Below are 26,881 nucleotides of genomic sequence, written 5' to 3' on the forward strand. Positions count from 1 at the left end.
TTTCAACAACTCTCCTATCAAAAAATACAACTCCTTTGTGTTATTATCATTCTGCCATATACCCACTCCAAAATAATCCCAGCCCTGGATTAATATTTTCTCTTACAAAATGTGTTTTAGAAACAGAAATTGCCAATCCTGCAAACTGGTGTTACTTAAATCTTGACTCCAACTTTAGCTTGATTCTCAATACATTCCAGCAATCTCTCTGTTCTCTCAAGTCAGTTCTCTCATATTTTCCATTAACATCTGTTCCAAAATTTAACCACTCTTCTCACAGAGGAATTATATTGAAGATTAAACACTTCTATACCTCCTAGCTCTTTTAGCCAATGATCTCTTTTCCTACAACAAAGACAAAAATATAGGCCATGAGAAGGTTTTAACTTTAAGACTATTCCCTACCTAAAAAATCCCTCACACCTCTACCAACTGTTCTTTCCTTCCTTCCAGCTAGTTATTCTAAAAATAATATCCCTCCACTTGTACAAGGCTAATAATTCACCAACCTTTGCTCCAAGAAAATAATAATAATAGTAATAATAATAATCCCACCTAAGTCAAAGTCAAGTCTCTCCAACCCTGGGGGCACTGTGGATTTTCCTGAACCCCAAATGTTCTACTGAGGGTTCTCTCTCCTCCCCTTTACACATCTCAGCAAGGAGGGGAGGGGAGAAATGTCTCTGTGGCTATTTTCAGGCACTCTCTTCCCAATCATTCCCTAACCTACTATAACTGAGCTTCTGCCCTACTAAATCTGTTGTCCTAAGGCCTCATTGTTAAATGTAAAGAGTGCATTTTAATCCTTACCACATTTGTCTTTTGGGCAGCATTTGACATTAGAGAAAATGGTTCAAAATCACAAATGTATAATAATAAAAACTTCATTTACTGAGTACTTAATATATGCCAGACTCTGTGCTAAGTGTTTTACATATATCATTTTATTTAATCCTCACAATTATTATACTTCATAAATGAGGAAATGGAGATAAAGTAACTTGCCAATAGATACAGAGAGAGTTAGAGAAAGAACGGGGACTTGATATCCAAAGACAAAAACAGAATCTTGAAAGCTGTGAAATGAGAGATTTGTCACATACAAGAGGTCCTCAATAACATTAACATCTGATTTCTCATGAGAAACTATGGAGACCAGAAAGCAGTGGAATGCCATATTCAGAGAGGAAAAAGACTGTTTAAGGATTCTATATCTGGCAAAACTATCTTTCAAAAATGAAGGAGAAAGTTAGACATTCCCAGGTAAACAAAAGCTGAGGGAGTTTGTCACTAGCAGATCTGCTCTATAAGGAGTGCTAAAGGGAGTCCTTCAGGCTGAAATGAAGGGACACTAGATAGCAACCTGAAGCAAGAAGAAATCAAGAACTCAGACAAATGTAACAACAAAGGTGAATATAAAAGACGGTATTATTGTATTTTTGGTTTTTAGGTCTTTTTTCCCTATATGATTTAAAAGACAAATGCATAAAACAATAATTATAAATCTATGAAAATGGGCATATGGTGTTAAATGATATAATTTGTGACAATAACAACATAAAAGAGGGGACAGAGCTTTATAGAAGCAGAATTGTATATGCTACTGAAGCTAATTCGTTAACAATTCAAATTAGATTGTTATATATTTAGGTGGAAACAACCCAAATGTCAATGGAGAAATGGATAAACAGAATGTGATATATATTGAATATATACAATGGAATATTACTCAGCCATAAAAAGGAATGAAATACTGAAACATGCTACAATGTGTATGAACCTCAAAAAAATTATGCTGAGCGAAGGAAACCAGACACAAGTGGTCACATATTGTATGATTCCATTTATATGAAATATCCAGAATAGGTAAATTTATAGAGACAGAAGGGGTGGGGAGAATAGGGAATGACATTGGTATGGGATTCCCTTTGGGGGGTAATAAAAATTTTTTGTAGGTGGTAGTTGTATACATTCTGAATGTACTAAATGCCATTAGATTGTATAATTTAAAATGGTTAGTTTTTTTTAATGGTTAATTCTAAGTTATGTGAATTTTGTCTTAATTTTTTAAAAAGAAAAAACAATCTCTAATCATACAGAAACATGAAAATATTCACATTGTCCTATAATTAAACACTAAAGAACAGTATATATAAAAGGAAAATATCAGCATGCATTACACACAGTAAGGGTAAGTAATGTTCCAAAAACTTTTTTTAGTTATATGTATTTTTATATTTATTAGGTTACAATGTAAAACATATTTCTTACTGTGGGTTGCAACAAAAAAAATTGAAAGCCATTGAAAATAAATTCTGGGACTTCCCTAGTGGTCCAGTGGCTAAGACTCCATGCTCCCGATGCAGGGGGCCCAGGTTCAATCCCTGGTCAGGGAACTAGATCCCACGTGCCACAACTAAGAGTTTGCATGGTGCAACTAATGATCCCGCATGCTGAGGACACCTTTAAGATGGTGGAGGAGTAACACGTGGAGATCAACTTCCTCCCCACAAATACATCAGAAATACATCTACATGAAGAACAACTCCTACAGAACACCTACTGAACACTGGCAGAAGACCTCAGACTTCCCAAAAGGCAAGAAACTCCCCACATACCTGGGTAGGGCACAATAAAAAAAAAAGAGACAAAAGAATAGGGACGGGACCTGCACCTCTGGGACGGAGCTGTGAGGGAGGAAAAGTTTCCACACACTAGGAAGCCCCTTCACTGGCTGAAACAGGAGGTGGCGGGGGGAAGCTTCGGAGCCACGGAGGAGAGGGCAGCAACAGGGGTGCAAAGGGCAAAGTGGAGAGATTCCCGCACAGAGGATCGGTGCAGGCAGGCACTCACCAACCAGACAGGCTTGTCTGCTCACCCACCAGGGCGGGTGGGGGCTGGGAGCTGAGGGGTCAGATCCCAGGGAGAGACGGGTTGGCTGCATGAACACAGCCTGAAGGGGACTAGTGCCCCACAGCTAGCCGGAAGGGAATCCGGGAAAAACTCTGGACCTGCCTAAGAGGCAAGAGACCATTGTTTCAGGTGCGCTAGGAGAGGAGATTCAGAGCACTTCCTAAACGAGCTCCAGAGACCAGCGCAAGCCGCAGCTATCAGCGCTGACACCAGAGACCGGCATGAGATGCTAAGGCTGCTCCTGCAACCACCAAGAAGCCTGTGTGCGAGCACAGGTCACTATCCCCACCTCCCCTCCCAGGAGCCTGTTCAGCCCACCATTGCCAGGGTCCCGTGATCCAGGGACAACTTCCCCAGGAGAACACACAGTGTGCCTCAGGCTGTTGCAACATAACACTGGCCTCTGCCACGGCAGGCTCGCCCCGCATTCCGTACACCTCCCTCCCACAAGCCTGAGTGAGACAAAGCCCCCAAATCAGCTGCTCCTTTAACCCCGTCCTGTTTGAGTGAAGAACAGATGGCCTCAGGTGACATACATGCAAAGGCAGGGCCAAATCCAAAGCTGAACCTCAGGAGCTGTGCAAACAAAGAAGAGAAAGGGAAGTTTCTCCCAGCAGCCTCAGGAGCAGTGGATTAAATCTCCACAATCAACTTGATGAACCCTACATCTGTGGAATTGCTGAATAGACAACGAATCATTCCAAAATTGAGGTGGTGGACTTTGGGAGAAACCGTAGACTTGGGGTTTGCTTTCTGCATCTAATTTGTTCCTGGCTTTATGTTTATCTTAGTTTAGTATTTAGAGTTAATTACCATTGGTAGATTTCTTTATTGATTTGGCTGCTCTCTTTCTTCATTTTTTTTAATATATAGATATATATTTTATTTTCCTTTTTCTCTTTTTGTGAGTGTGTATGTGTATGCTTCTTTTTGTGATTTTGTCTGTAGAGCTTTGCTTTTACCATTTGTCCTAGGGTTCTGTCTGTCCGTTTTTTGTTTTGTTTTGTTTTTGTATAGTTTTTAGCAGTTTTATCATTGGTGGATTTGTTTTATGGTTTGTTTGCTCTCCTCTTTCTTTTTTTTTCTTTTTTTATTACTTTTTATTTTTAATAACTTTATTTTATTTTATTATTATTTTTTTCTTTCTTTCTTTCTTTTTTTGTCCCTTTTCCTCTGAGCTGTGTGGCTGACAGGGTCTTGGTGCTCTGACCAGGTGTCAGGCATGTGCCTCTAAGGTGCGAGAGCTCAGTTCAGGACATTGGTCCAACAGAGACCTCCCGGCACCACATAATATCAAACAGTGAAAGCTCTCCCAGAGATCTCCATCTCAAAGCTAAGACCCAGCTCCACTCAACGACCAGCAAGCTACACTGCTGGACACCCTATGACAAACAACTAGCAAGACAAGAACACAACCCCACCCATTAGCAGAGAGGCTGCCTAAAATCAGAATAAGGTCACAGACACCACAAAACACACAACTGGATGCAGTCCTGTTCACCACAAAGACAAGATCCAGCCTCATCCACCAGAACACAGGCACTAGTCCCCTCGATCATGAAGTGTACACAACCCACTGAACCAACCTTAGCCACTGGGGGCAGACACCAAAAACAACAGGAACTACGAACCTGCAGCCTGCGAAAAGGAGACCCCCCCAAACACAGTAAGTGAAGCAAAATGAGAAGACAGAGAAACACACAGCAGATGAAGGAGCAAGGTAAAAACCTACCAGACCAAACAAATGAAGAGGAAATAGGCAGTCTACCTGAAAAAGAATTCAGAGTAAAATAGTAAAAATACCCAAAATCTTGGAAACACAATGGAGAAAATACAAGAAACGTTTAACAAAGACCAAGAAGAACTAAAAAGCAGACAATGAGGAACAACACAATAAATGAAATTAAAAATTCTCTAGAAGGAATCGATAGCAGAATAACTGAGGCAGAAGAACGGATAAGTGACCTGGAAGATAAAATAGTGGATATAACTACTGCAGAGCAGAATAAAGAAAAAAGAATGAAAAGAATGGAGGACAGTCTTAGAGACCTCTGGGACAACATTAAACACGCGAGCATTCGAATTATAGGGGTCACAGGAGAAGAAGAGAAAAAGAAAGGGACTGAGAAAATATTTGAAGAGATTATAGTTGAAAACTTCCCTAATATGGGAAAGGAAGTAGTCAATCAAGTCCAGGAAGCTGCGAGAGTCCCATACAGGATAAATCCAAAGAGAAACATGCCAAGACACATATTAATCAAACTATCAAAAATTAAATAAAGAAAAAATATTAAAAACAGCAATGGAGGGGCTTCCCTGGTGGCGCAGTGGTTGAGAGTCTGCCTGCCGATGCAGGGGATACGGGTTCGTGCCCTGGACCAGGAAGATCCCACATGCCGCGGAGCAGCTGGGCCCGTGAGCCATGGACGCTGAGCCTGAGCATCTGGAGCCTCCTGCTCCACAATGGGAGAGGCCACAAGAGTGAGAGGCCCACGTACAGCAAAAAAAAAAAAAAAAAAAAGCAGTACGGGAAAAACAACGAATAACATACAATGGAATCCCCATGAGCTTGACAGCTGATCTTTCAGCAGAAACTCTGCAGGCCGGAAGGGAGTGGCAGGACATATTTAAAGTGATGAAAGAGAAAAACCTACAACCAAGATTACTCTACCCAGCAAGGATCTCAATCAGATTCGACAGAGAAATTAAAACCTTTACAGACAAGCAAAAGCTAAGAGAATTCAGCACCACCAAACCAGCTTTACAAAAAATGCTAAAGGAACTTCTCTAGGCAGGAAATACAAGAGAAGGAAAAGACCTAGAATAACAAACCAAAATAATTAACAAAATGGTAATAGGAACATACATATTGATAATTACCTTAAATGTAAATGTATTAAATGTTCCCACCAAAAGACACAGACTGGCTGAATTGATACAAAAAAGAGACCCATATATATGCTGTCTACAAGAGACCCACTTCAGACCTAGGGACACATACAGACTGAAAGTGAGGGGATGGAAAAAGATATTCCATGCAAATGGAAATCAAAAGAAAGTTGGAGTAGCAATTCTCCTATCAGGCAAAATAGACTTTAAAATAAAGACTATTACAAGAGACAAAGAAGGACACTACATAATGATCAAGGGATCGATCCAAGAAGAAGATACAACAATTGTAATATTTATGCACCCAACATAGTAGCACCTCAGTATATAAGGCAAATGTTAGCAGTCATAAAAGGAGAAATAGACAGTAACACAATCATAGTAGGGGACTTTAACACCCCACTTTCACCAATGGACAGATCATCCAAAATGAAAAGAAATAAGGAAACACAAGCTTTAAATGATACATTAAACAAGATGGGCTTAATTGATAATTATAGGACATTCCATCCAAAAACAACAGAATACACTTTCTTCTCAAGTGCTCATGGAACATTCTCCAAGATACATTGTATCTTCGGTTACAAACCAAGCCTTGGTAAACTTAAGAAAATTGAAATAGTATCAGGTATCTTTTCCAACCACAACGCGACGAGACTAGATATCAATTACAGGAAAAAATCTGTAAAAAATACAAACACATGGAGCCTAAACAATACACTACTTGATAACCAAGAGATCACTGAAGAAATCAAAGAGGAAATCAAAAAATACATAGAAACAAATGACAATGAAAACACGATGACCCAAAACCTATGGGATGCAGCAAAAGCAGTTCTAAGAAGGAAGTTTAGAGCAATACAAACTTACCTCAAGAAACAAGAAACATCTCAAATAAACAACCAAAACTTACACCTAAAGCAAGTAGAGAAAGAAAAACAATAAAACACCGAAGTTAGCAGGAGGAAAGAAATCATAAAGATCAGAGCAGAAATAAATGAAAAAGATATGAAGGAAACAATAGCAAAGATCAATAAAACTAAAAGCTGGTTCTCTGAGAAGATAAACAAAATTGATAAACCATTAGCCAGACTCATCAAGAGAAAAAGGGAGAAGACTCAAATCAATAGAATTAGAATTGAAAAAGGAGAAGTAAAAAGTGACACTTCAGAAATACAAAGGATCATGAGAGATTACTATAAGCAACTCTTTGACAATAAAATGGACAACCTGGAAGAAATGAACAAATTCTTAGAAAAGCACAACCTTCTGAGACTGAGCCAGGAAGAAAAGAAAATATAAACAGAGCAATCACAAGCACTGAAATTGAGCCTGTGATTAAAAATCTTCCAACAAACAAAAGCCCAGGACCAGATGGCTTCACAGGCTAATTCTATCAAACATTTAGAGAAGAGCTAACACCTATCCTGCTCAAAATCTTCCAAAATATAGCAGAGGCAGGAATACTCCCAAACTCATTTACGAGGTCACCATCGCCCTGATACCAAAATCAGACAAAGATGTCACAAAGAAAGAAAACTACAGGCCAATATCACTAATGAACGTAGATGCAAAAATCCTCAACAAAATACTACCACACAGAATCCAACAGCACATTAAAAGGATCATACACCATGATCAAGTGGGGTTTATCCCAGGAATGCAAGGATTCTTCAATATATGCAAATCAATCAATGTGATACACCATATTAACAACTTGAAGGAGAAAAACTATATGATCACCTCAATAGATGCAGAAAAAGATTTCGACAAAATTCAACACCCATTTATGATAAAAAAAAACCTCCAGAAAATAGGCATAGAGGGAAATTTCCTCAAAATAATAAAGGCCATATACGACAAACCCACAGCCAGCATCATTCTCAATGGTGAAAAACTGAAACCACTTCCACTAAGATCAGGAACAAGACAAGGTTGCCCACTCTCACCACTATTATTCCACATAGTTTTGGAAGTTTTAGCCACAGCAACCAGAGAAGAACCAGAAATAAAAGGAATTCAAATCGAAAAAAAGAAGTAAAGCTATCACTGTGTGCAGATGACATGACATTATACACAGAGAATCCTAAAGATGCTACCAGAAAACTACTAGAGCTAATCATCGAATTTGGTAAAGTACCAGGACACAAAATTAATGCACAGAAATCTGTTGCATTCCTATATACAAATGAAGAAAAATCTGAAAGAGAAATTAAGGAAAACTCCCATTTACCACTGCAACAAAAAGAATAAAACATCTAGGAATAAACCTACCTAAGGAGACAAAAGAATTGTATGCAGAAAACTAAAAGAAACTGAAGAAAGAAATTAAAGATGATACAAACAGATGGAGAGATATACCATGTTCTTGGATTGGAAGAATCAACATTGTGAAAATGACTATACCACCCAAAGCAATCTACAGATTCAATGCAATCCCTATCAATCTACCACTGGCATTTTTCACAGAACTAGAACAAAAAATTTGTATGGAAACACAAAACACCCCGAATGGCCAAAGCAAATTTGAGAAAGCAAAACGGAGCTGGAGTAATCAGGTTCCCAGCTTCAGACTATACTACAAAGCTACAGTAATCAAGACAGTATGGTACTGGCACAAAAACTGTAATATAGATCAATGGAACTGAAGAGAAAGCCCAGAGATAAACCCATGCACGTATGGTCACCTTATTTTTGATAAAGGAGGCAAGAATATACAATGGAGAAAAGACAATCTCTTCAATAAGTGGTGCTGGGAAAACAGGACAGCTAAATGTAAAAGAATGAAATTAGAACACTCCTTAACACCACACACAAAAATAAACTCAAAATGGATTAAAGACCTAAATGTAAGGCCAGACACTATCAAACTCTCAGAGGAAAACCAGGCAGAACACTCTATGATATAAATCACAGCAAAATCCTTTCTGATCCACCTCCTAGAGAAATGGACATAAAAATAAAAATAAACAAATGGGACCTAATGAAACTTAAAAGTTTTTGCACAGCAAAGGAAACCATAAACAAGATCAAAAGACAGCCCTCAGAATGGGAGAAAATATTTGCAAATGAAGCAACTGACAAAGGTTTAATCTCCAAAATTTACAAGCAGCTCATGCAACTCAATATCAGAAAACAACAACCCAATCCAAAAATGGCAAGAAGACCTAAATAGACATTTCTCCAAAGAAGATATACAGATTGCCAACAAAAACATGAAAGAATGCTCAACATCACTAATCATTAGAGAAATGCAAAGCAAAACTACAATAAGGTATCACCTCACGCCCGTTAGAATGGGCATCATCAAAAAATGTACAAACAATAAATGCTGGAGAGGGTTTGGAGTAAAGGGAACCTTCTTGCAATGTTGGTGGGAATGTAAATTGATACAGCCACTATGGAGAACAGTATGGAGGTTCCTTACAAAACTAAAAATAAAACTACCATACAACCCAGCAATCCCACTACTGGGCATATACCTTGAGAAAACCATTATTTAAAAAGAGTCATGTACCACAATGTTCATTGCAGCTCTATTTACAATAGCCAGGACATGGAAGCAACCTAAGTGTCCACCAACAGATGAATGGATAAAGAAGATGTGGCACATATATACAATGGAATATTACTCAGCCATAAAAAGAAACAAAATTGAGTTATTTGTAGTGAGGTGGATAGACCTAGAGTCTGTCATACAGAGTGAAGTAAGTCAGAAAGAGAAAAACAAATACCATATGCTAACACATATATATGGAATCTAAAGAAAAAAAAAGGGGGTTCTGAAGAACCTAGGGGCAGGACAGGAATAAAGATGCAGACATAGAGAATGGACTTGAGGACACGGGGAGGGGGAAGGGTAAGTTGGGACATAGTGAGAATGGCCTGGACTTATAAATACCACAAAATGTAAAATAGATAGCTAGTGGGTAGCAGCCACATAGCACAGGGAGATCAGCTCAGTGCTTTGTGACCACCCAGAAGGGTGGGATAGGGAGGGTGGGAGGGAGATGCAAGAGGGAGGAAATATGGAGATATATGTATAGCTGGTTGTTATAAAGCAGAAACCAACACACCATTGTAAAGCAGTTACAGTCCAATAAAGATGTTAAAGAAAAAAAACAGAAAAAAAACAACAAAAAAAGATCCCACATGCTACAACTAAGACCTGGCACAGCCAAATAAATAAATAAATAAATATGTTTTTTTTAAAAAAGAAAAGAAACTTCTGTTATGATCTTCTAATTATCCTCCTATGATAGGCATGGAAGTGTGCAATTCTAATCTCCTTTTATGAAAGAGTGTCACTGCTATATGATGAGTACAGCTATCTGACAGACTTTAACTGCATGGACTTCAGGATCTAATAAAGCCTTTGACTTCAATAAATGGTGCTGAGAAAACTGGACAGCCACATACGAAAGAGTGAAATTGGGAGTCCTAGCCACAGCAATAGAAAAGAAAAAGAAATAAAAGGAATCCAGATTGGAAAAGAAGTAAAACTGTCACTGTTTGCAGAAACATGATACTACACACAGAACTCCTAAAGAGGCTACCAGGATACTGCTAGAGCTCATCGATGAATTCAGTAAAGTTGCAGAATACAAAATTAATACACAGAAGTCTGTTGCATGTCTATACACTGACAACAAGATATCAGAAAGAGAAATTAAGAAAACAGTCTCATCCACCATCACAACAAAAAGAATAAAACACCTAGGAATAAACCTACCTAAGGAGGCAAAAGACCTGTATGCAGAAAACTATAAGATACTGATGAAAGAAATCAAAGATGACACAAACAGATGGAGGATATACCATGTTCTTGGATTGCAAGAATCAATATTGTGAAAATGACTATATTAACCAAAGCAATCTACAGATTCAGTGCAATCCCTATCAAATTACCAATGGCATTTTTCACAGAACTAAAACAAAAAATTTTACAATTTGTATGGAAACACAAAAGACCCCGAATAGTCAAAGCAATCTTGAGAAAGAAAAACAGAGATGGAGGAATCAGGCTCCTGACTTCAGACTATACTAGAAAGCTACAGTAATCAAGACAGTATGGTACTGGCACACAAAACAGAAATATAGATCAATGGAACAGGCTAGAAAGCCCAGAGATAAACCCATGCACCTATGATCACCTAATCTATGACAAAGGAGGCAAAAATATACAATGGAGAAAAGACAGCCTCTTCAATAAGTCATGCTGGTGAAACTGGACAGGTACATGTAAAAGAATGAAATTAGAACACTCCCTAACACCATACACAAAAATAAACTCAAAATGGATTAAAGACCTAAATGCAAGCTGGATACTATAAAACTCTTAGAGGAAAATATAGGCAGAACACTCTGTGATATAAATCACAGCAGGATCTTTTTCGATCCACTTCCTAGAGTAATAAAAATAAAAACAAAAATAAACAAATGGGACCTAATGAAACTTAAAAGCTTTTGCACAGCAAAGGAGACCATAAATGAGACAAAAAGCCAACCTTCAGAACAGGAGAAAATATTTGCTAATGAAGCAACTTACCTAAATAGACACTACTCCAAAGAAGACATATGGATGGCCAACAAACACATGAGAAGATGCTCAACATCACTAATTATTAGAGAAATGCAAATCAAAACTACAATGAGGTATCACCTCACACCAGTTAGAATGGCCATCATCAAAAAGTCTACAAACAATAAATGCTGGAGAGGGTGTGGAGAAAGAGGAACTCTCCTACATTGTTGGAGGAAATGTAAATTGGTACAGCCAATATAGAGAACAGTATGGGGGTTCCTAAAAAAAAAAAAAAAAAGAACATAAGACCTGAAACCATAAAACTTCTAAAAGAAAACATAGGCAGTAAGCTCCTTGACATCGTTCTTGACAATGATTTTTTGGATTTGACACCAAAAGCAAAGGCAACAAAAGGAAAAATAAATGAGTGGAACTAGATCAAACTAAAACTAAAAAGCTTTTGCAGAGCAAAGGAAACAATCAACAAAATGAAAAAGCAACCTACAGAATGGGAGAAAATACTTGTAAATCATAAACCTGGTAAGGGGTTAACATCCAAGATATATGAAGAACTCATAGCTCAATAGCAAAACAAATATGATTTTAAAATCTGCAGGGAAACTGAATAGTCATTTTTCTAAAGAAGACATACAAATTGCCGATAGGTATAGGAAAAGGTGCCCAACGTCACTAATGCTTAGGGAAATGCAAATCGAAACCACAGTGAGCTACCACCTCACACCTGTTAGAAATGTTGTCATGGGACTTCCCTGGCGGTCCAATGGTTAAGACTCTGAGCTTCCATTGCAGGGGGCTCGGGTTTGGTCCCTGGTCAGGGAATTAAGATCCCACAAGCGGCACACCAGAGGTAAGTGTTGAGAAGGATATGGAGACAGGACAAGCCTTGTGCGCACCTGGAGGGAATGTAAATTGGTGCAACTATGGAAAACAGTATGGAGATTCCTCAAAAAATTAAAAATAGAACTACTATATAATCAAGCAATTCCACTGTTGGGTATTTAACCAAATAAAAAAAGACTAAGATATTTGTACCCCCATGTTCACTGCAGCATTATTTATAAAACGCAAGACATGGAAAGAACCTAAGTGTCCACTGATGGATGAATGGATAAAGAAAATGTGGTGTATATATATATATAATGGAATATTATTCAGCTGTAAAAGAGAAGGAAATCTTGCCTTTGCAACAACATGCATGGAGCTGAAGAGCATTATGCTAAGTGAAATAGGTCAGACAGAGAAAGACAAATACTGTATGATTTCACAATTAATAGTGAAATTAAACAACAATAACTAAACTCATAGATACAAAGAATAGATTGGTGGTTGCCAGAGGTGTGGGTTGGGGTTGGACAGGTGGAAGAAGGTGGTCAAAACGTATAAACTTTCTGTTATAAAATAAAGAAGTCTTGTGGGTATAATTTACAACATTATGACTACAGTTAAAAATATTGAACTGTATATTTGAAAGTTGCTAAAAGGGTAGATCTTAGAAAAAAATTAACTAAAAAAAGGTTGCTAAAAGGGTATATCTTATAAGTTCTCATCACAAGAAAAACAAAATTGTATCTATGTGTAAGAATGGATGTTAACTAGACATAGTGTGGTGATCATTTCACAATACATACATATTCAAATCATTTTGTTGTATACTTGAAACTAATATAATGTTATATGTCAATTATATCTCAGCTAAAAAACAATTTTAAGCCTTTGAGCCAAGGCATGTTCTTCCCATCTCCAGCATGATGGATTTCAGGGCCTGCCTACTTCTGCCCACTGCGGGAGTCTTCTGATGTGCTACCCCAAAACTCCCTACTTCATTAGCCAACACTCTGTCAATTTGTATTGCAATCTTTGGCTCCCTCTGACCAATTCTGCTTCCTTCTCCCTTTTTCTTTCACAAATGTCTGATTTGCATCAAAGCCTGAAGATTTACCAGGCCCAATTCTTTTTCCACCCCTTAAAACTTTCACAGGCCTTATCTCCCAATAAATCTCTTATACTCCTAACTGCATCTCACCATCAGCTTCCTGCAGGACCCAAACTGATACATCTTCATAGCACTTATTACAATTTGTAACAGTATGTTTATATATGTTTGTGTGTTTGTATACTGTCTCTATCACAAAATAATCTCCTTGGCAGGCTTTTCTACTGAAGGGTCATCCTCTAAAAAGCCTCGATAACCTCACTGTTGACTCCATCCTCATCCCTCCTCTAAGTCCAGAAAGGGTGTAGTGGTTGCACAGTTGTGCCTTACATTGGGAACACAGCTGAGAGAGTGAGAGGCGACTAAAATCCTAATTCAGGGCTACATTTTCCAAACGTAGGATTTCTCAACCTTGGCATTACTGACATTTTAGATTTGATAATTCTTTGTAGTGGAAGAGCTGTCCTGTGCATCATAGGATGTTTCGTAGCATTCCTGTCCTCTACTCACCAGCTGGCAGTGGCACCCTTCTTAGTTGTGACATTTATATTTCCAGACATTGCCAAATGTCCCCTGGGGTGCAAAATCATCCCTGGCTGAGAACCACTGACCTTGAGGAAAGAGCATCTTTTTTATAATTCTCCTCAAAATGCTATATGGTCAATTAGTATGGAACTTACCATTGTCCTAGGAATATTCTTCCAGGCTAAGCAGACCCAGATCTCTTGGCAGCAACTCCCACACAACATGAGGATTCCAGTCTTCTCCTCCTATGTCTGTCTTCTGGACCCTAAGTGAGTCTGTATGTGTTCCCAGGAGTTACAGATTTAGGGCAGGTTATCCCAGGTGCCTGGCTGTGACGATAAGAAGCTCGTCTGCTTGTCGCCTGGCAGACACAAACTTAGAGGGTCCATCCAGGGAAGCATGTTGATGTCCCATTGGACAGATGAACATTGTCCCTTGGCCTGTATGCCTTCTCATTGCACTTTTTATCCACAAACTGTTATCCAGTTTTCCTTGGAAAATTATTAGTCACCTTTATGTAAATTCCTGTTGCTGTTCACCCTGGAGCATGCTAGATCCTAGTTATTTCTCACATGAGAAGTGACTAATTAAAAAATTAAAGTCTGTAATTCTGAGGGTCTGCCGTTAATATTTCAAGGTTCCTGTTTTGGCTGAATGTGTGAGCCATGGCTATTTCCATCATCAGGAACAGAAATCTTTCATACCTCTGTTTCAGATACTTTGAAGTATGAATGCCTGTCTTTTCAAAGTCTCTCTATCCCACAAAATGCATTTCATAGACGACACTAAACATATATTTTAAGTCTGTTTTTTCCCATAAATTTGGTGCAAATCCATGTCTGGCCATTTTCTCATTATGCTGCACAGACAGAAACTTCATTTGATCTATGATTTGCTTCCCACCTCCCAGCCCCAACTGGTTTATTTTCCTTACTTGCATTCATTTGATGTTTTAAATTTATATTTTAGATTCTGAATATTCGGTGAGCACAAGACTTAGTGGATACAAGATTTAGAAGAGGGAATCGCAAAAGTCACTTAAAAAATTAATCCATTACAACCATTTCAGTCCAGTCTTAACGGACAAATGCGATACATGACTCTAGGATGTTGAGAATTTTCTTGGATGAGGCAAAAAATAAACTCTCCTGTCCTAAATGCTGACTTGGTGGGGGAGGGGGGCGGAGTCCATGAACAGAAGATGCAGGATTGGAGCTGGAAGGGATTTAAGGCTGAAAACACTAGTTACTCCTCTGGCTCCTCCTCCGCCAAGACTGAAACAAGGTACCCTACACAATGCTTCCAGCCAGCGCCCCAGTCGTGCCGGGGCGCTGAGGCGAAGGATACACAGTACTCCGCGGTGGTTAGTCAGAGCACAGCATCACTGGGAGTAGCCTAAGGCAGGGATAAATCTAAACGCGACTGTCACGAACTGCATCGCAACCCAGAGTAGTATTCGAGACAATCAGGTTTAAAAAAAAAAATCACACTTCCTGGGGGAATAGCTCAAACTAAACATCCCATTGCAAGTATAACTTTGCATTCAGTCCATTATCGCCTAAGAACAAAACGTTCCTTCTCGGCCTCAAATATCTGACGGTCTGAGAAAACTAAAAGCTCTCTCAAACGTATTCAGCAAGCCGTTTCCTCACACTAGGAAGGTAGCCCTAACCAAAAGCTGTTGGCTTTCACACATACAGCAGGAGGGTAGCCGGGAAGGGCCAAGCTTCTTAAACTGCAGTAGCGCGGGAGCGCGCAGTCGACGTCTGACGTAGGACTTCCTGCCGCAGAGCATTTCGGGAGGAGCAGCGGAACGTGCGGCTGGCGCCCCTCTGAAGAAAAAACGAGTCAGAGAACGACTATAGGTGCGTGCTCAGTACCCGCTGCAGCTTGGGGTTGCCCAGTTTTTATAGAAACAGCATTGCTCACGTGGAGCGGGGACCACCCCCAGTTTTCCTGAGTCCCAGTGAGACGCACGGTGACGCAGTTCCTGGGCGCGCCAATCCCGGGCTGGCTGGGAGGGCGGGCTCTTCAGATTTGAATTCCCAAGCAGTTTAGCGGTTAGGGAACCTCACCGAGAAAGTGAGCGTCACCTGGGGCTAGGCCGCTGCGAGCTGGGGCCGACCTGGGCCAGAGGCGAGAGTCTTGGGGCGCCCAGGTCCCCCTCTCCCCAGCACGAAGCCGAGCCCAGACTGCAGCTGTCTTGCCATGCTAGGCCCTTCGTCCAAGGTACGGCCACCCCGCCCCTCTTTCCTCGCCTCCTGCCTCCGGTCCTTTCTGGCGCCGCGAGTCTCAGCGCTTCAGCATTCTGGGCTCGCTCGGACTTCTGTACATTTCTGGCTTTGGCTGTAGTATCACAACTACTCATTCATTCGGGGTGTATTTGTTGCGTGTCTACTGTAGTTATCAAGAGAGTAGACTACTTTCCTTCAGATTTGTTTCGATGGTGAGCGCTCCAGGCTTTTCTTCTAAAATCACTTCTAGAAAAAAAAATTTTTTTTTTAAAGACTACCAGGTAGGAGAATTGTGTGCGTCACTGCCCGATTCTTCACCTTGGAACCCAGCATCCACAGACCTAAAGAAACAATTGATCCATCCAGCTTCTGTTTTCTTCTGATTAAATTACATATTAGTTGCAAATATTTTCAGATGTAAGTAAAATTATTTAGGTAGTGGGAGGCCCCTTCATCAAAGATAAACGCTGTTTACAATTTGGTATACTCATTTACAGATTTTTTGCCCTATGCTTATGCTCCTGGATGTGTTTGTTTATTTTTGACTTTGTTTTTTACAGAAATTCAATTGTACATCCTGTTTTGTTGGTTTTTTAATTTAGTGTATCCTAGCTACTTTCTATGTCAGTATATGCGCGTGTGTGTATATCCTTTTATTGAATACATAGAATTCAGTTGTATGAATGTAGCAGAATTTTGTCCCATATTTATAGACATCTAGGTTGTTTCTAGTTAGCCTGGTACTTCAGTGAACAGTAGACTTTTGTCCCATCTTGGTAGACATCTAGATTCTTTCTAATTAGCTCAGTACTTAAGTGAACATCCTTGTATAGGGCCTGTTTAAGAACTTGGGCTTTGAAATCAGATAGACTGAGGTCCTGCTCTTAATCATTGTAAGTGGGACCTTGGACTGGTTATTTAACCACTCAATGCCTTAGGTTTGTCATCTTCAAAATGGGAATAATGACAGTATTTAACTCTTAAGAATTGCTGTAAGGTTAAGTAGTATCTGATGTATATGCAGTAGATGTTGACTATTATTACCACATATATGTTTGCATTCTTATGTAGATGTTTCTATAAGAAAAATAATTTTAAGTAGAATTTCTTGCCCATTGGCATGCAAACCTATATTTTGAAATTAATCTTTACCAATCTGATAATCATAAGAAGTCTCACTGTTTTTATTTGCATCTCTTCATTTATTAGTAAAATGGAGTGTCATTTTGACTCATTTATTGGCCTTTTGTATTCCATTAATTGCCATAAATGTCCTTTGGCCATTTTTTGTGTTGATCATTTCTTTAAATTGATTCATTTGGTTTCTTTGAATGTTATCTATATTGACCCTCAGTGTGTCATGTGCTGCATTTTCCCCCCCAAATGTATCATTTGCCAGTTAACTTAGTATTCCTCTCATTTTTTTCCCAACTCTTGTCTCCCAGTTTTGGTTAGTGTGCCTTGGGAGTTTTGATCCATTCCATTATAATTATTATTAATATTACCACAACAATAAATTCCTAGAACTTTTCATGTCTTCTTAGGAAGAAGAGTAAAAATTACTTTCAGTATCATTTCCATGATAACAGTTGTTTAGCCTGCCTTTTACATACTATAAATGCTCATAGCTAGCTTTTTTTATATAATGGTTTTCCCACGCCTGAGTATTTATTTTGAATAAATAGTCATTTTTTCCTAGTACATCAGAATTTGTCAGTTTTCAGAATAAATTATAAGTATTAGATTTTCCAATAGTTTTAAGCAGTTAATGAAGGCACAAGCATACCATTTTAGAATTCACCTTCTCTTCTTCAGTCCTAGAGTCTGAGCATCATGATTTATTTTCTTTGTTTTGCTTTTCTGTTAACTAGGAAGAGAATGGGGCTTCAGGAGTTTATTGAGTGGCCTCTACCCAGTGGCTTTTTGGTTTTCTTCTTTATCTATTATGCAAAGCCTCTATGGTCAGAGAAAATCCTGGGTGATTTTTTTTTCTATATATCCTTCTCTTTTCCACCAACCGCACTGAAACCTGGCAACTATTGTCAACTCTTTTCGCTTCTATTGAGTTGCTCTTTATCACATAAATAAGAAAGAGGTGCTTCTCTTTCTTATTTAAAGAGGAACTTTCTGCATCTTTTGGGGAGGGTGAGTGGAATTTGAGGATTTTCAGAATCTTGACTACACACCTCTCAATCCTACTACATGTTTGAATTGAGAAGGAAGAAGTTGGGCAACATGAAAGAGAGGAGTTGTGTGCTGGTTCTTGGAGACTTTCACTGTGACTGAAATTATCTGCCTTTAGATGAAAACAGTTCTGCGTGTGTACAGTAGTCCCCACTGCCCCCCCCATTACCTGCATTTCACTTTCCTCGGCCCACAGTTTCAGTTACCTTCAGTCAATTGCAGTCTGAATATATTAAATGAAAAATTCCAAAAATAAACAATTCATAAGTTTTAAATTGCATGCTTTTCTCAGTAGCATGATGAAATCTCACACTGTCCCGCTAGGGATGTTAATCATCCCTTTGTCCGGCATATCCTACCCATTAGTCACTTAGCAGCCCTCTCGGTTATCAGATGGACTGTCGTCAAGGTATCATAGTGCTTGTGTTCAAGTAACCCTAATTTTACTAAATAATTGCCCCAAAACACAAGAGTAGTGGTGCTGGCAATTTGGATATGCCAAAGAGAAGCTGTAAATTGGTTCCTTTAAGTGAAAAGTTGAAAGCTCCTGACTTAATGAGGAAAAAAAATTGTATGCTGAGGTTGTTAAAGTCTGGGTGAAAACCGAATCTTCTATTTGTAAAATTGTGAAGAAGGAAAAAGAAATGCATGCAGGTTTTGCTATTGCACCCCAAACTGCAAAAGTTTACAGCCACAGTGCATGATAAATGCTTAGTTAAGTTGGAAAGGCATTAAATTTGTGCGATAAGATATTTTGAGTGAGAGAGATGACATTCACATAACTTTTATTACTTTTTATTATTTTTTATTTATTTTTGCTCTGCCATGTGGCCTGTGGGATCCTAGCTCCCCAACCAAGATCAACCCCACGCCCTGCGGCATTGGAAGTGCGGAGTCTTAACCACTGGACCGCCAGGGAAGTCCCTATTACAGTATATTGTTATAATTGTTTTATTTTATTCTTTACTGTGCCTAATTTACAAATTAAACTTTATCATACGTATGTACATAAAGGAAAAAACATAGTGTATATATAGGGTTTGGCACTATCCACAGGTTCAGGCATCCACTGGGGGTCTTATAATGTATCCACCCCTGGGAGAAGTGGGGTGGGGGGGGAGGACTATTGTGCTACAGATTGGGCCTGTTCTTAGTTCTGCTAGTTTATTTGCAGTTTATACTTCCTGCTGAGCATTTCATTAGGTTCTAAGGAATTGAGATTGTGTAAACCTGCACATACTTTGCCTTCTTTCCATGCAATTGTCCCAGTTTATTCATTTTGTTTCGAGAGCTTAAAGAGAATGGCTAGTGAGTATTACAACTCTCAGCACAGCGTTCCTGTCACTACCACATTGCCAAATGCATAAATATATACATTAATACATATTTGCTGAATTCAGTGGTTTTTGTGTCATTCACAGGATAACCCTTTTTTGTCAGCTCTTGTTATCGAGGAGTATTTCCTTCTTTTTTTCTCTTATAAACTGTTGGATAAAATGGTAATTCGTATATGAATTTTTAACTTGCATATTTGTTTCTTACAGAAGTTACTGTAGATAAAGATACTTGATGTCTTTGGTCTGATTGCATTTGTATTTTCTGAAATAGGCTTTTTATGTTTATATGATGTCAAAGACTGGTTGGAATAGTTATAAATTCAGTGATCAGAGATGCTATAAATCTAGATTTTCAAGTTCTGAGCTCCTCAGGTTGAAATATTTTGTTAATTTACCAGGTATTACAGAATGTAACTGTATGGTTCATCACCTAGAATCTTAATTTCTAGGTGTGGGAAATAAAATTTATATGTAAGAAGCAAGCTAAAACAAGTCTAAGACCATGTATGCCCAAGTGCATGATTTCCTCTAAAAATTCTAAGTAGCGGTAAATGTTTAGAAAATTAGAATGTATATAATTTACTTTTGATTTGAGGGGTTTTTTTAAACAAAAACCTCACAATTAAAATGTTCTGCAGCATAACAAAATCAGGATTGGAGGTTATTTAACTTAAAAATTGAATGGATTTTTAGCCTTCATTAGGATATATCATTGTAGCTGCTGCCTTAAAATTTAAGTGCCTAAAAGGAAAAACCATATTGGTGAAATTTAATCTTTTATAACTTAATGTAGTGCCATATGCAAATGTCAGTTAATGGCTTTTGATGCAAATATAGATTGGAACTTACAGGACTTGAGGTTCAAATAAATTTCAAAAACAAATATTCAAAATTCAGCCCCTAGAGCGATTAAGTAGAAGACTTGGTGAAAGCTGCTTTTTCGTAGAGAAGTAAATTTAAAAGCCAAACTGTTTATCATTGAAAAATAGTAAAATGAGGCTTTAACAAAAATATAAAATCTTCATCTGATTTGTGAGCTATAGATTATCCAGTGTTGTTATGAACCGATTAAACCTTTTAATTAGTATAATGTTGTTATGGAAAGCAAATAAACTTAACTTTTTCTGTACCAAAGCATGGTAAAGGTTGATTTCACATTGAACTACAGGTTCTTCTGGCCCCTTGCTGAAGGTCTATCCTGAAAATTGTGTTTAAGTGAATATTCTCTTAGAGGAAATTTGTTGCTACTGTTTATCAAGATGATTGCAACACCTTTGAAACATCCAGGAATTCACTTGTCTTCAGAGACATCTTCTCAGAGGAGAAATATGCCCATGCATGCAGTGTTTTTTGACAGCATTCCTTCAGGCACACTTACTCCTATAAAAGATTTGGCGAAATATCAGAAGTCCTCTTTAAAATGGAATGACCATAAAAAGAGTCAGTTCCTAGAAATAACAGTTTTTAATAATAAATTTCAATCTACCATGCTAGCAGAGGCTACCACCTCTAACAGTTCTCTTGATATCAGTGCTATAAAACCCAACAAGGATGGATTAAAAAATAAAGCAAGCTATGAATCACCAGGAAAAATATTTCAAAGAATGAAAGAAAAAGTACTACGTAACAAGCAAGAACAAGCATCAAGAAACAGTTTGTTGGAACCACCAACAAATGAAAGTAATAAAATTTTCACTCCTAACGGCGCTGAGGAAGGAGTATTACAGCATACCTACCTCTGTGAAGGAAAGGAAAACAACAAATCGTTCCAGCCAGAAGACAGTTCACTAAGAGGTTAGTTTTATTACGTGTTGGTTTAAAAAGTGTTTATTGTGTCTGATACTGTTTTAGGCACTCGGGCGGGATACAGCAGTGAACAAAATGAACAAAAATCTCTGCCCTCATGAAGCTAGCTTACATTCAGTTGCTGGGAGACAGATCACCAAATAAGTATTTTTTAGGGTATAATAGAAGAAAAATGCTCTGGAAAGAAAAAGAGTAAGCTTGATGGGGAGAGTTGGAGGAGGTTGTAATTTTCAATGGGGTGGTCAGTGTTTCAATAAGGTGGCATTTGAGCCAAAAATTGAAGGAGGCACTAGATACAGATATCTTGGGGACTGAATGGGGAAGGATGATCCTTCAGCTGGTACAAATGCCCTGAAATAGAAGCATGTGGACTAGCTGTGAGATTATCATGGATGAGTGGACAGAGCTGGGAAGGAACGGATAAATAGAGGGTCAGATAATGCAGGGCCTTGTAGGTGAATGTTAGAGTTTGCGCTTTTATTGTGAACACATTAAGGAGCCACTGGAGAGTTTTGAGCAGAGGAATGACACGATCTGACTTATATTTTTAAATTTGAAATAGTTAATGAAGTAATTCAGTTGAGAGAGGGTGTTGGCTTGGTCAGGTGGTAGCAGTGAAGATAATAAGGAGTGGCTGAATTCCAGATATATTTTGAAGGAAGAGCCAACAGCATTAGCTTAGAGATTGGATGTGGAATATAAGAGGTATAAAGGGTGATTTATTTGTTTGGTTTTGGTTTTTTTTTTTGCTCGAGCAACTGGAACGATTTAACTGAGGTGAGGCAGACAGAGGTGGAGTGGGGTTGGGGGCTCAGCAATTATGTTTTTTGTCATGTCAATTTTGATATGTCTGTTAAAAATTGAAGTGTAGTTGTGAATTAGGCTTTTGAAAAAAAGTAGTTGGAATTTAGGGAAGTGGTCCAGGTGTGAAAAATACATTTGAGAGTCATTAGCACCTAAATGATATTTAAAGCTATGAGATTAGATGGGATCATCAGGGAGTAAGTGTACACAGAAAAAACATTCAAGGATGAGTCCTGGGGCACCCTGAAATTTAGAAGTTAGAAGAAAGAGTAGGAAGTACTGAAGGCCACTGAGAAGATGAGGAAGAAGAAAAACCCAAGAAAACAAAATGCTTTTGAGGAAGTTGTCATTAGCTGTGTCTAATGCTGCTAATCAGTCAAGAAAGATGAAGGCTGAGATTTGACTATTGGATTTAGCAACGTGGAAATCATTGATGACTGATGTGGGCAGTTTTGGTGGAGTGATAGGAGCAAAAACGTGATTCAGGAGGGTTCAAGAGAGAGTGTGAGGAGAGAAATTGATGATGGTGAACATAGTTCTTTTTGAGGGGAGCAGAGAAATATGGGAAGTATGGTTTAAGAAGATCTTGTTGTTTTTAATGATTGGTGAAATAACATCATCTTGGTGTGCTTTTGGGAATGATCCACTAGGGAAGGAAAAACTGAGATTTGTAGTATGATATTCTTGAGTAGTTGAGAGGGAATAGAATCTAAAAGTGGATGTTTGACCTTTGCTAGGAACATAAACAGAACATCAAACAAGAAGGTAGGCAGTGTTATGTGACTTCAGAAATAATCTGAAATACGAAGTCAAGTCATCAGTTGAGAGTGAGAATGGGAAGCAGGTATTGAAGTCTGAGAAGGTTTGAATAGTGTAGGAGAGCGAAAGAGTAAATGGCCTAGGCCTGATTTCCTGGGCAATGTTAAGGACTTACTTGAGATTTGTGGGCATGAATTTAGATAAGACCAATCAGTATGGTTGTGAGTTTTCCTCTAGCTGCATAGGTGCTGGTGGGGAATAGGAAGGGGGTTGGATTTTACCAGGACTGTAATTTTGCCAAATACAGGCATCCTCGTTTTATTGCAGTTCACTTTATTGCTCTTCGCAGATATTGCGGTCTTTATAAATTGAAGGTTTGTGGCAATCCTGTGTTGTCAGATATGGTTACCATTTTTAAACAGTAAAGTTGCTATAAAAAAATTGTGTTTTTAGCAATAATTTTTTAAATTAAGGTATGTACATTTTTTTCTTGGACATAAGACTGTTGCACTCTTAATAGACTACAATATAATATAAATATAACTTTCATATGCATTGGGAAATAAAATTCACATGACTCACTTTATTGTGATACTCACTTTATTGCAGTGGTCTGGAACTCAACCCACAATATTTCCGAGGTATGCCTGTAGGATGATGTGAAAAAGGGACAAAGGAGTTGGGGTGTGTGTGCAAGGGGGTGGTCACAATTGGCCATGAAATTTAAGTTGGTTAGACAGAGAAAAGAAGACCTGAAGGAGGTGAAGAAGTGTGAAGAAGTGTAGGTCTTGTTGGGATGGTCAGTGAATTTGAGAGAATGATCTGGAAAGATATAAGGTGATCAGAAATTGGGACACTTGAAATTGAGATTTTAATGAGTTGCAATAATTGATAAAGATACTTTATATGCATTATTTCTTTTGATTCTTTGAGCAAACACTATGGTTACATGCGTATTTAATAGTCTCGGAGTTGGAGCTTTTAAATATGTCACATCTGCTCTGTGTCTTACAGGTAATAAGTGATGGGCTGAGAATTAAATACAGGTATCTATTAGAAAGCCCATGCTCTTAACTACTGTACGATAGATTGTGGGTATATTGTTGCATTTCAAAGACAGTGATATATTTTGACACAAAAAGCAGAGTTTTCTAAGGGAGTTTAGGATAGAGGTGGGGGAGTATACAAAATAATCTCATACAGTCTAGGAAAAAAGGGAGAAGCAAATGAAATAATGTATATTAAAGCATGTTTTATATGTAAAGTGGAATTAGAAGTAACTGACTACTTTGAGAATCTGATGAATCTTTCCCCAGAAAATGCACATATATACAAACACAGATTTTGTATATATTTTCAGAGATCTTTTGGAGAGTCTCTGCATGGATCCTTGGACTCTCAAATAAACGGCCCAAGTTCTATATAGCATGTTATTTATATTTGATTGAATTACCTACTCATCTTTACTACCTTGCTTTTTCATTTCTAGTAGAATGAATTAAAGAAATAGAAACTTATCCTTCTTTTATGACACATCATTATAATAAAATCTTTATATTAAGGTTTCTAAGGCCAAAGCGGCATACTTATTAAAGTATAATCACTACTAATTTTTTCAAATGTAATATTTAAAATTAAACATATAGGGCTTCCCTGGTGGTGCAGTGGTTGAGAGCCCGCCTGCCGAAGCAGGGGACGCGGGTTCGTGCCCCAGTCCAGGAAGATGCCACATGCCGTGGAGCGGCTGGGCCCGTGAGCCATGGCCGCTGAGCCTGCCTGTCCGGAGCCTGTGCTCCGCAACGGGAGAGGCCACAGCAGTGAGAGACCTGCGTACCACCAAAAAAAAAATTAAACATATAAAATAATTCAGTTTTTCCTTCTCTGGTACAAATTAAGTCGATTACCTTCCCCTTTTTGTGTGAAAGAAATTCATTTCTGTATTCAAGAAACAAAACTAACCATCTAGGATGTAAAGCAGAATAAAATGTAAATAATACTATTAGTTCCTATTTTTCTAGTTGATAAGCCTACCAGATTTGTGCCTTTGAAGACCTGCTAAAGAGATGTCAAAGAAGTATAAATTATGGTTTAGTCTGCTACTGAATCTCAACATTTTGATTTTTAAAGTATAAGTTACAACTTTTCAACTGTTCTTCCACATTTTAGAAATTTCCAGCAACCAGAAGCAAAATCAGAATTTTCAAGGCTGGATGGCACTTCATATATAACCTTAACACTGATTTGTGGCAGAAACAGAATGTTATTCCAGATGTCTAGGCTTCTAAGTTCAGTAGTATACTTTTGTCTAGAGTTGGCAAGTAATGTGGAGAAGTTTTAAAAAAAATTTTTCTCAGCATAATGTAGGTATAGATAATCTGTTGAAGGCATGAGACAATAATAAAGGGAAAAAACTTAATGTAACTGTCATATATTCCGTAAGTATACACTATTGGTTGGATCATTACTGAACCTAAGTCTATTCCAAGATTTTTTCTAAGGCAGTTTTTTCTTCTCAGTGACTAATACAACTCAACTTCTTTCTTTAAAAAAAAAAACAACAAAAAACGCAGCCTCAGTCCAAGAAGTTCCTTCAGAATCATCAAATAATATTTTCCTGTCAGTCAAGCAAAAGATTCAATATCAGCAGGAAAAGAAGTCACCTCTGTGCAATTTAACTTACGGTAAAGTGCTTTTTGTTTTGTTTTGTTTGTTATTTCAATGTATAGCTAAATGTGCTAGATAAAATTATTTCCCCTGTGTAGGCAACAAGCATTGACTGTGGATAAAAGATTGAGTTGTAAAAGCCAGCTGCACTCAGAGAAAGACTGGGCAGGAGGGTGGAACATTTCTAACCTGAAGACTTTTTAATATAAACAGTTTTACAAAACAAATGAACAAACATAACAAAACAGAAACAGACCTATAGATATACAGAACAAACTGGTAGTTGCCTGGGGCGGGGGAAATGAGTGAAATAGATGAGGGAGATCAGTAATACAGACTCCCAGTTATACAATAAATAAGTCACGGGGATTTCATGTACGGCATAGGGAATGTGGCCAATCGTATTGTAATAACTTTGCATGGTGACAGATGGTAACAAGTTATTTTGGTGATCCTATGTTGTGTGTTATTTGTAATGTGTAAAAATACTGAATCCTTATGTTATATACCCTGAAACTAATATTTAAGTCAATTATACTTCAGTTTTAAAAAGGAAAAAAATATTAGAAGTTTTCAGTTGTTCTGTTGCTCTCTTTTAATTTCATATTATCCTTCTATAAATTTTGTTTGGTTTTGTGTTTTTTGCAGAGCTTCCAATTCTGAACCAAGAACATGAAAATGATTCAGCTGCAGGAGTCTCAAACAAGGCATTAACTAGAGCTCAGTTGGCTAGACAAGTTCTTCACTCTAAGGAGAATACAGTTGCAACCACTAAGTCCAAAAAGGACACATTTGTTTTAGAAGGCACTGATTCTACCTGTGAAAAATCCCAAAATACCACCATTGAGACTCTCTGTGTTCCTTTTAAAAACGGCAGTCAATTAATGGTTTCTGATGATAGTAAGATTACAACAGAAGGCACTTCAAAACAGGAAATTAAGGAAGGAAATGAGAAAACAATGCCCAGGGAGACTGATCTTCCAGGTTCCATGAATGATACGTGTAAAATTGTGCTTGCAACTCCAAGATTTCATATAGGAATACCTCAGAGATCCAAAAGCAATGCCTGGAAACTTTCTCCAAGTACATGCCAAACTATTACTAATGGAGTTAAAAAAAATAAGGTAGGAAAACTTTTAAGGCAGATGTATATTTGTTTTTACACCCATTCTTCAAGAGCATGAGCTCTTTTGCTTTCTCATTAACAGTATCTTCATTTTGGAGTTTTGATATTATTTAGTGTAGAGGCAGTGTGGCCTAGTGAAAAGAACAGTGGATTAAAAGTAAG

General features: G+C 38.1%; 1 protein-coding gene across 3 annotated transcripts in view; it reads left to right on the forward strand.

The window, feature by feature from the left end:
* The first annotated feature begins 13,983 nt into the window (after window positions 1-13,983).
* MIS18BP1 (MIS18 binding protein 1) overlaps window positions 13,984-26,881 on the forward strand; it is a 63,482-nt gene continuing 50,584 nt past the window's right edge. For 2 of the 3 annotated variants that reach the window (XR_013827166.1, XM_079913684.1), the window contains exons 1-4: window positions 15,600-15,670; window positions 20,729-21,354; window positions 25,500-25,610; window positions 26,242-26,717. Coding sequence is in view for 2 of the 3 variants with exons in the window: in XM_079913684.1 (XP_079769810.1) it covers window positions 20,820-21,354; window positions 25,500-25,610; window positions 26,242-26,717 (1,122 nt within the window). In the remaining variant the exon portion in view is untranslated. Of the gene's footprint in view, window positions 16,035-20,728; window positions 21,355-25,499; window positions 25,611-26,241; window positions 26,718-26,881 lie in introns of all 3 variants that reach the window. The other variant, XM_079913685.1, reaches the window with a different exon arrangement.

The sequence above is a fragment of the Stenella coeruleoalba genome (genome assembly GCF_951394435.1).
Source record: "Stenella coeruleoalba genome assembly, chromosome: 2".
NCBI classification, from domain to species: Eukaryota; Metazoa; Chordata; class Mammalia; order Artiodactyla; family Delphinidae; genus Stenella; species Stenella coeruleoalba.